General features: G+C 43.9%; 1 protein-coding gene across 1 annotated transcript; it reads left to right on the top strand.

The window, feature by feature from the left end:
- Positions 1 to 943: 943 nt before the first annotated feature.
- Positions 944 to 9521, top strand: dsc2l (desmocollin 2 like). Its single transcript, XM_068748376.1, has 16 exons — positions 944 to 979; positions 1153 to 1246; positions 1334 to 1539; positions 1637 to 1741; positions 2086 to 2241; positions 2487 to 2631; positions 3126 to 3280; positions 3389 to 3523; positions 3685 to 3870; positions 3954 to 4201; positions 4326 to 4468; positions 5876 to 6088; positions 6924 to 7145; positions 7392 to 7507; positions 7626 to 7937; positions 8323 to 9521. The coding sequence occupies exons 1-16, from the start codon at positions 944 to 946 to the stop codon at positions 8515 to 8517; spliced, it is 2667 nt and encodes an 888-aa protein (XP_068604477.1). The 3' UTR covers positions 8518 to 9521.
- The last annotated feature ends 218 nt before the right edge of the window (positions 9522 to 9739 follow it).

A 9739-nucleotide genomic window follows, 5' to 3' on the forward strand; every position in this document is an offset into this window, starting at 1 on the left:
GGTATTTTTGCTGAGTCTGCGTTCCATTTACTCCTCAGAATCTCAGCCCCGAGCCCTTTCATTATATCCACACCCACAACTTGCTAGTCTTCCTGACATTTCCCCTCACCTTTCCCCCACACACACACAGTGTGACTTCCCAGTGCACCTTTTTTTTTTATTATACAAGTAGGACATGCTTTAGAGGACACAGCCCCAGCATTGCTGGCTCTGACTTTGTTTTATCAGCGGTTTATGGAGATAGTGCTCTTTGCTGTGGGAAGAGAGCCCCCCCCCACACACACACACACACCAGGATCCTATCAGCACGCATTCCTGCGGCGTTAAACGAGGAGCCCGTTTCTGTTTCTCTCACCCTTGAATGCTTCAGTGGAACTGAAGAAGGACTGAGCAGCAACCAGGGGGTTAATATTATGTGCAAAAATTCTGCACAGTCCTAAAAAAACAAAGAGACGATGAAGCAACCAAGACTTCTCCTCGGCAGGAGAACAAAATCAGCCCTCCTATATATAGGTTGTTTTACAGCCATTTTGGGTCCCGTACGGCGTCTTCCCTCTGTTTTGATGTCTTATATTTGATGTCCCAGTTGAGTATAAATAAATTGGATCACTATTCAGGCAATGTTTCCCCCTGCTGGCAGATAAAAAAATAAAAAAAACTAAACTAAACATCGAACTTTGTGGGAGTTGACGTGTTTGCGCACACGGGAACAGGACACTCGGAGCAGTTCCAAGGTGCTTCGCCTACCGATCCTACCGGGGCGGGGCGGGGCGGTTTGTCAAGGCGCGTCCGCAGCGACAGAAACCCGAAGAGCGCGTCCGCACAGGGAACAAGTGCGCGGAGCAGACCGGCTGCTGCTGCGTTGGAGCTTCCGTTGACTTCTGTGTTTCTCCAGTCGATCAAACTTCGTCGGACAAAGTCCACTGTTCTAACAAAAAAAAAAATGGCTAAGGATTTCATTTTCTCCGTCTGCCTCTTGGTGAGTTTTTCCTTTTGTGTGTGTGTGTGAAAATTCCTCTGTGCGTAAATACGCGAGTTCATGTCGAAACTGGTGCGACGCTACAGCGCAATCTTCCAGTAAAGCATCGATGTGCATTCACGCTTTTATTTGGATCAATATGGATGTTTCAAATCATCCACGTTCCGCCCCAGTTCCTGTCCTGCGTGGAGTCGTGTGAAGTTCCGACCTTTATAGACGTCTATGTGCCGCCGGCAGCAGTTGCTGCTGGATACCAAGTCGGAAAAGGTACTCAAATGAGTATTTCTGTATTGAATATTGTTTGATCTGTGTCCACTCTCACTTTTGATGTTTCCCTCTGCTGTTGGGTTTCAGTTGAATTTGACGCCTGTGACATGAGTTCAGTGCGTCTCCGTTCGGAGGACCCTGCGTTTAAAATGACTGCTAATGGGGGAATAATCGCGTTGGCTGCCGTGGCCGTGGGAGCAGCAGGGCGGACATTTTCCGTGCGCGTCGAGGGCGCCATTGGAGTGAAACGTGTGGAAGTTCGCCTTATCCGCGCACCTGTGCAGGGGAAACAGGTAACACGCATGCGCGCGGTCCGTCCTCCTGACACAGCGCGTCTTCACAAGCCGGAATGTGAATGGATTTCTCTTTGTGTTGTTCCCAATGTGGCAGAAGACAAACGAAGGCATCTTGAAGCGCTTCAAGAGACGATGGAGCCCCCCTCCCTTTAACATTTTAGAGAATGACCGGGGACCTTATCCAAGAGACATTGAAGAGGTACTTGAAAGTCTTTTTTTTTTTTGCGTTGTGGTGTATTTAAGGTAATAATGCATACACAGTTAAATAATGAACGCTTTTCTTTTCTTCCTTTCCCTTTGCTGAAGTGTAAATAGCTCTCACGCCCAGACACGCCTATAAATGCCATTCATGCAATGATGAATAACTGTGGTGCCTCGCTAGACTCGGACGATTACCTGTTACAATCTGCCCGAGGGGATTTGAACTCCTGACTTTTTTTTTTTTAGGTATCATGACCCGAAGGAAGACACAAAACGTTTCCATGACTACTAGATGGCTCCTGAATAACGAATCTGTGTCTGTCTTTGCTTGTAAATATTTAGCTCACGTCAGACTCGGCAGCCAAACACGATGTCTACTACACCTTCAGTGGACCTGGTGTTGATCAGCACCCAGTCGGAGTGTTTAGCCTCAACCGGGACACTGGGATGCTAACTGTGCACAAAACAGTTGATCGGGAGGAGTTTCCATCATTTACAGTGAGTCTGCAACCCTAAAGCATTTTCGCCTAAAAATGTATTTGATAAGTATTTCCTGGATTTATTATTTGTTCCATAAATGCAATAAAGCACCGGAAAAAAAATCCTCCTTTTCACGTTTGATCTCAAAAGATGTTCAATTTGCCAATTTCTGTAATGCAATTTAAGCCAAGTCAAAAGTGTTACAATCGTTTTCCTATTCGAGCGTCTTAAACCTTGGCTAACAATATTTTCCTTTTGCACAGCTTATAACAAACGTTTACGACAAAAGGACAAATGCAAAGACGGACGATTCATTGCCCATCGTCGTAATCGTCGATGACGTGAACGACAACGCGCCGACATTCAAAGGCTCGCTGCAGATCACTACGTTTGAGCAAAGCGACGCGGGTGAGCGACCAAAAAAATAATAAATTAGAACTCTATGAGGCAAACAAATGCTTCCAAAATGAGACAAAGAGGAAGAAGACCGAGCGGAGGAATGTTTCTGTGTGAGTGTTGAATGTTTCTGTGTGAGGTGGTTCTAAAGCAAACGCTGAGGATTCTTCCACCTTCTAGTAAATGTAAATGCAGTATATGCACGTTTATTCTGATCAGACTGGTGAACTTCATTTATACCAGCATAACTAACCCTGCTGAAATGTGGATTTCAAATTAGCATAGGGAAATTAAAAGTATGGGAGGTGTCATAATACGATCTGTCTGGACTCAATCCACACCCCATTCTGTGTGCAGTTTTCTTCACGGTCTTGCAAATCTGCACACGTTTGGTTTCTGTTGATCCCAATCGAACCTTTTGAAAGCAGCATTTGTGTGTCTCGAGCGCCTGCTGGCTGACCTCCAGCAGAAACAGAAACGACTCTGGGTTGACTTTCCCCCTGCAGGTACAGTGGTAGGGAAGGTGAATGCTACAGACAGAGACCAGGAAGGAACCCTGCATGTGAAGATCAGGTATACGCTCTTGGATGGGTTAGACGTGTTTTCCATAAACTCAGAAACAGGCGTCATCACCACAGTCACCGACTCCCTGGACCGAGAGGTGAGGACGCTCACCGGTGCATTGACGACTCACCCGGTTTTGGTCTCTACCTCATTTTTTACATGTTATTTACATTTTTGTCATACCATTTTGTTACTTTTATCTCAGGTAAAAGACAAGTACATGGTGACGGTTCAAATTAGAGACATGGATGGAGCAGTAACTGGTCTGTCCAACACGGGAACGGCAACCATTGCTCTGGAGGACATCAACGACAACCCGCCGACCTTCACAAAAGCCCTGGTGAGTGTTCAGCGAGCAAACGCCACCAAACCAAATGTGAATAATTTTGCAACGATATTTTTTTTTATGCGTGTGAATTTGATCTCAGGTCGTTTTTACACATTTATTTCAACATATCTGTCTCGCTGGCTATTTGTTTTTGCTTTTTTTGCTTTGTCTAGTATGAAGCTAATGTCCAAGAGAATGAAGCTGACAAACTTGTCCTCCGAATTCCTGTCGAAGACAGAGACCTAATAAACACACCAAACTGGATTTCCAAATTCATCATCAGTAAAGGGGATGAAAACGGAAACTTCAGAATTGACACTGATCCCAACACAAACGACGGCCTCTTGTATCTCACAAAAGTGAGTGAGACTGGTGAGACAGCGTTTGAGGACAGATGTCCACGGCAGATTTGTATTCAGCTGCATATCCTTTGTTTTTCTAGCCCCTTAATTATGAGAAAACCAAAAACATGGATCTTGAGATCACGGCACGTAATGTGGCTGAGCTACAAGGCACCAAGGCCCAGTGGCAAAAGATCCCTGTGGCTATCGCTGTCTCCAACGTTGACGAGGGGCCGGAATTCACAGCTCCGATTGTCCACTTCAACGTCAAAGAGAACACGCCCAACGGCACGCTGATCGGAACCTACACGGCTGTGGATCCTGAGACCAAGAGCAGCAAAGGCATCACGTGAGCCGCCTCACTTCCTGTGTCTCGTAAAAGAAATGAAACACTGGAGGGCAGACTTTGACTGCTCAGTCGATGAATGTGTGCCTAATACACAAATACCCCCCCCCCCCCCACTGTCTCTCAGGTATTACAAGGTCACCGACCCGGCCTCCTGGGTCAACGTGGATAAAAACACCGGCGAGCTGAGGGTCGCAAACACAATCGACAGAGAGTCACATTTGGTACACGACGGTACTTACAACGTCACCATGAAGGCTGTCGATGCTAGTAAGTAGCATTTAAAGGCTGCATCTTTTTTACGTCTTTAGCGCCCGGGTAAGGCGTCCTCGGGGGGGGGGCACACAGCTGTATAACTCGTCTCTCAGGCCAGTATCCACTTAGTTTGGCAACTATCCAGCATGTGGTTACTTGGAGATCTGCGGTATGAGAAAGTGTCTCGTCTACATGTTGACTCATCACAGATGACTCGTCTGTAATCGTAAGGCCTTTGGGATGCGGCGTGGCCCCAGCCGGAGTTTAATGCGTTCGCCTGCTCCACCCTCACCAGTATCTGTCTGAACTCAACAGTCAGATATGCCCCGCCTCTGTCTCACATGTGAACACCTGTTGACAGGTGACGGTTGTTGAAGGCATCCTCTGTCTTGATAAGGGAGTTTTTACAGTGTTTCAGGAACCATGTTAAAAAAAAAAATCATATTGAAATATAGTCACTAAATACTGTTGAGCGAGATTTTTACATGCAAAATATTTGCATCAATTTGCATGAAGTCTGAACATGTCGGTGTCTGTTGAAAGCTTTTTCAGTGGACACGCGGTCGTTATATAACATGATGATTTAACCTATTAATCTATACAGACTTGGTCTAATCTGGGAATTTTGGGGATTATTTTAAAAGTACACATGGATGCTTCCTTTCAAATCACACTAATGCCAAAAAAAGATGTCATTTCTAGACAACGATGTCGACAAAAGAGGAAGTCGTTTTAAGATTATCTGCGCAAACACTTTTGCACGTGACATAGTTGAGGCTGTTGCGACACCCCGATCGTGTGAAAATCTGCACGAGGGCGTGGACGGGTGGAGTGCGTTGCCTGGAGCAGTTTGAATAGCGAGATGATGACGTTGAAGACGACCTGAGCACATTTGAAAATTGTCTATGAAACTGTGAATGAAGCACAAACTGAAACCCTCATGTGTACATTATTTTTTATCTTGTGCTTTTGCATCATTAGTTAATGGTTGCTCTTGTTGAATTACGGCACCGGCTGTAGAATCATAGCTTTCAATGAAACCTATTGTTTTGAACATTGAACATTGTTTTTTTTTAATTAAAACTAAAAAGCTGCTTTGGGATAAGCTGCTGTATACTTAAATCACATTGATTTGAATATTTTTAGTCCAGACTTATTGAGAGTGATGCCCCTGCTGGTTATATTGGGGTATTGCAGGCTGTGATTGGCATTATTAATATAATTGATGTCAGTCATTATATGAATCCCTTTATTAAAAGAAACCACAGATCTGTTTCTCATAGTAAAAAATTTAATAAAAAAAATCCAAGCCAGATTAACTACAATATAATCACGCATTTGATCTGATGTAATGATCATTTTATCGCTAGTAACTCTTTACTGACCAACCCCTATACTCATGAACTGCTGATGTGTTTTCAGGCTCCAAGTCAGGAACAGGGACAGTGATCATTGTGGTGGAGGACGTCAACGACAACATGCCAAAGCTCCCCACCAGTGAGCTGGTGCTGTGTGAGGACGCGGGCTCCGTGCTGGTCGTAGCTGAAGACAATGACCAGAGCCCATTCTCTTCTCCCTTCATCTTCAGTTTACCACAGGATCATGATGGAAAATGGGCCGTGACAAAGTATAACGGTAGGTGGACCCATGTGATCAGAGTTAAACACGTTCAGATAAATACATAAAGTTACTCGCAGCATGCATCCTGTCACGGGACTGTGTGTGTGTGTGTGTGTGTTAGTGGAAACATGTTTAAACTTGGTTTAACCATGTACAATCTTTAAAAGCCATTTTTCTTTGTGAAAGCAGTGAAGCAAGGAAAACAGGCATGCACAACATCATTTGTTTACAGCTTATTAGATAATTATTTTTAAATTTTTTTGCTAGTATTAACTGTAGAGAAAAAAATAAATAATTGAAATTATTTGGTAAAAGCAGGAAAACAACACATGAAAATGTAAATTCCACTTTAAAAATTGTACTATTAAATAGTAACTTGGTGATTTTCAGCTCTAGAATTAAATTGTAATCGAGCTTTAAAAATCAAATAGCAGTATAATATAGGGAATTAAGTTCAAATGAAGGTTAAATACGAGACATTTTGATGACGATTTAAAATCATAAAGAATTAAATGGAGATTTTATAGGTGAAAGGTAAACGTCTTCCCCCTGGTGGACAAATGGGGTTTCACTAAAGAGCTATGGGTTGCTCCTAATGTGAACACGGTAATCATACTTCTTTCTGATCAACTATTATTGAATGATAATGCTTCATGCATGTTTTAATGTTTACTTTGTTTTGCGTGTTAAAGTTTATTGAGTGCCGTTTTAATAATGCAATCTACAGTACATTCCCAGTGTTTCTTACGAACGTCCTGATCAGCAGTCGCTCTGACTTGTCCCAACATTTTACTGACGGTTGGAGGTGTTTTCTTGGAGAAGTCTTCATCCCTTAAATGTTTCTCCCTAGACACGGCAGCCACCTTGACGCATGTCAAAGACCTTCACAATGGGATATACGAAGTTCCTATTGATGTGAAGGATCTGCAGGGATTTGGTGAAAAGCAGAGCGTGAAAGTAAAGGTCTGCGAGTGCAGGAATGGCGCGTGCTTAGCCAAAGACAGCTCATCCTCACTGGGGCCCCTGGCTTTACTGGCGATGCTGCTGCCTCTGGCCCTCCTCCTCCTGCTCGGTGAGTCCTCCGCCAGCAGAATTACGTAGGCTTCAGTGTGTGCCGGTACCGAAAAAAGGGATTTTGTGCGCAGGCGTGTGTAAAAAGCTCAAAAGGATTGGTAGAAATTCAGAAGGTCTATTGATGAATTATTTCATCTAGCGTGTGGTAAAGAGCGACGACACGTTTAAAGCGGTGTTTCAAAGTGTGTTGATGGTCATTGTGACGCCCACGCTGAGTGAAACGTATGCTTGTGCTTTTGTTTAGCCTTACTCCTCATCTTCTTCTGCGTGACGAAGAGAGAGAAGATGCAGTTTGACGATGTGGCCGACAGCGGTGGAATCCTGCTCAAATCAAACACCGAGGCCCCGGGGGAAGCAGTGGTGAGGACACGAGTATATGGAAGCATGGCCTGGGCTCCTGCCCCCTAAAAGACAACCCTGCCTCAGTACTTGTTGTTGTTTGACTTTTGTTGTTTTGTTTGTTGTTGTCGTTTTTCAGGATTCAAGTCTCATCATTGTTCCCACTCTCGGGTTGGGTTCAGGAGTGAAGGACTCCTTCAAGGGTTCCATGGTGAACACTGGATGGCAGGGGAACAAGAGCTCCAACGCAATGGGAGTCATAGACGATGGGGTGTACCAGCCTGGCTTCGTCACAAACAACATGCAAGATTACTATTCCAACCAGTTTGACACTCAGCAGTTTAATGGAGGCCAGCTCGTTGGCAGTGGTTTGGACTTTGACAGCAGGTACCTCGCCCAGAACTCGGGTTTCCATCACCGCTGGCAAACAAATGGCCGCTATCTACAGCAGGTAATGTTGAGATTCTTAATGTATGTAGAGCAATAAAAAAAAAGTGTCTGATAGTGGGGAAAAAAAAGGAGGAAAGTTTCCCAGAATTAATAAATGTCTTTGTTATCTTGGGTCACTCTCGCGTGTAATCCGAGCCTTTCCCTCTAAGGTTTGATAGAATCCTTTTGTAAACTTTAATATTTCTCGGCTTCTTTGTGAGAAATATTACTTATCCGACTTGCGGGCGCGGTGTTTGTTGTCTGTGTAATATCTGACCGCCTGTCATATCCGGAGCAGACTCCTGTTATCACACGGTGCGGTATCCCCCCCCCCCCCACCCTGTAGCTCAGGCTAAGCCCAAATCCGATAATTACACTCTTCCTGATCCTTCCACTCTGTCTTGCAGAAGCTGGTCTCGCTGGGGACCGAGGACGAGCGGTATGCCGATGACATCATCCACGGCTACAAGTTTGAGGGGGTGGGCTCCGCAGCTGGCTCCATCGGATGCTGCAGTAACCACGGCGATAGCGACAATCTCGACTTCCTAAACACGCTTGGCCCGAAGTTCAAAACTCTAGGAGAGGTCTGCAAAAAGACATGAACAATGAAGCTCGGGAAGAATGCCGTTGAATTGTTTTTCCTTTCCACTGTACAGGAAGTTGAGGGGCCCTCGGATCGGAATGCTTGGCATGCCCCTGAACATGAATGACAAATAGAACAAGCAAGCGTTGTTGCACTGCTTGGGTACTGCTGTTTTTTTTTTTCCCCATTTGATCTTCTTTGCTTCTTTTTGGATAAAACATATTTTTGCACTGAAACTGCAGCTTCAATCAGTCTGTGTTACATCATGTTTGTCGTTTGCCTTTATAGTATTGGCTTTCACCCCCTTATCCACGTGGAGGGTGGCAGGGGAATGGTTGTGCAGGCTCATAGTGGTAGCTGTGTTAAACATACTGTTGTGGGGTTTTCTATCAGTAGCTAATAATTTAGTTTTTTTTTTTTTTTTGTGGTCATTGTTGTTGGTTGTTTTTATTCACACGGAATGACGCAGTTGTGATGCTGATTTAAAATGTTAGTTTTGATACAAATAAAACAAAAAAGACAAATAAAACGTGCCTAAATGAAACAGGCTTTTTTCTAATTATTCGACATGAAAATATTTGCTTCAAAGCGCACGCTAACAGCTCCTTATCAGTATCAGACAATAATGCTTAGTGCTGGATTTCCACGGTAACTAGTCATGCAGGGATTATGTGTGCAAACATGTGTGGCCTATAGTTAGATAGAGAGAACTTTATTAATCCCTTTTTCCCCCATCTTAGTCTGAGTTTAATATAAAGGAGATGCATTATAATGTGTGATTAACACAACTACAACATTTTACAGTTGTTGAAGACCTGAAGGCTTGAGCAGTATCATTTTGTATACACACTGACTTGTATGATGTAAAATAAAGCTTTGTGGTTTTTTCTTTGTTCTTTACCAGATGGTAAAACAGAATATTAAAGCAGAAACTGCTCATTGTTCTCTGGTGAATGATTTACTGGGTGCGGCACAATGTGAACTGGCTAATATTTACCCCGCAGGCCTCTGCAGATAAAGGTAGCACCATTAACCCTTTCCTTTCCTTGTGTTTTCCTGTAAAATACATACTATTTTCTATCTTACATGAACATATTCATGATAGGCTCTATAATCAAAGTCACTGTAACGATCATTTATTGATAACATGTTTAAAACAAATAGATCCGCCAGATAACAAGGGGGGGTTACATCGAGGTTTTCCAAATCCCACTGGGGCCAATTAGAAGCATCTTGAAAAG

Source organism: Brachionichthys hirsutus, chromosome 15 (assembly GCF_040956055.1).
Source record: "Brachionichthys hirsutus isolate HB-005 chromosome 15, CSIRO-AGI_Bhir_v1, whole genome shotgun sequence".
Classification (NCBI taxonomy): Eukaryota; Metazoa; Chordata; class Actinopteri; order Lophiiformes; family Brachionichthyidae; genus Brachionichthys; species Brachionichthys hirsutus.

What these genes read in the sequence shown, in the direction of transcription:
- dsc2l (XM_068748376.1), top strand. Translation starts at nt 944, where the DNA reads ATGGCTAAGGATTTCATTTTCTCCGTCTGCCTCTTG. An exon ending in CCGACTCCCTGGACCGAGAG is followed by an intron (nt 3,281 to 3,388) that starts GTGAGGACGCTC and finishes CTTTTATCTCAG; the next exon opens with GTAAAAGACAAGTACATGGT. An exon ending in ATGGCCGCTATCTACAGCAG is followed by an intron (nt 7,938 to 8,322) that starts GTAATGTTGAGA and finishes TCTGTCTTGCAG; the next exon opens with AAGCTGGTCTCGCTGGGGAC.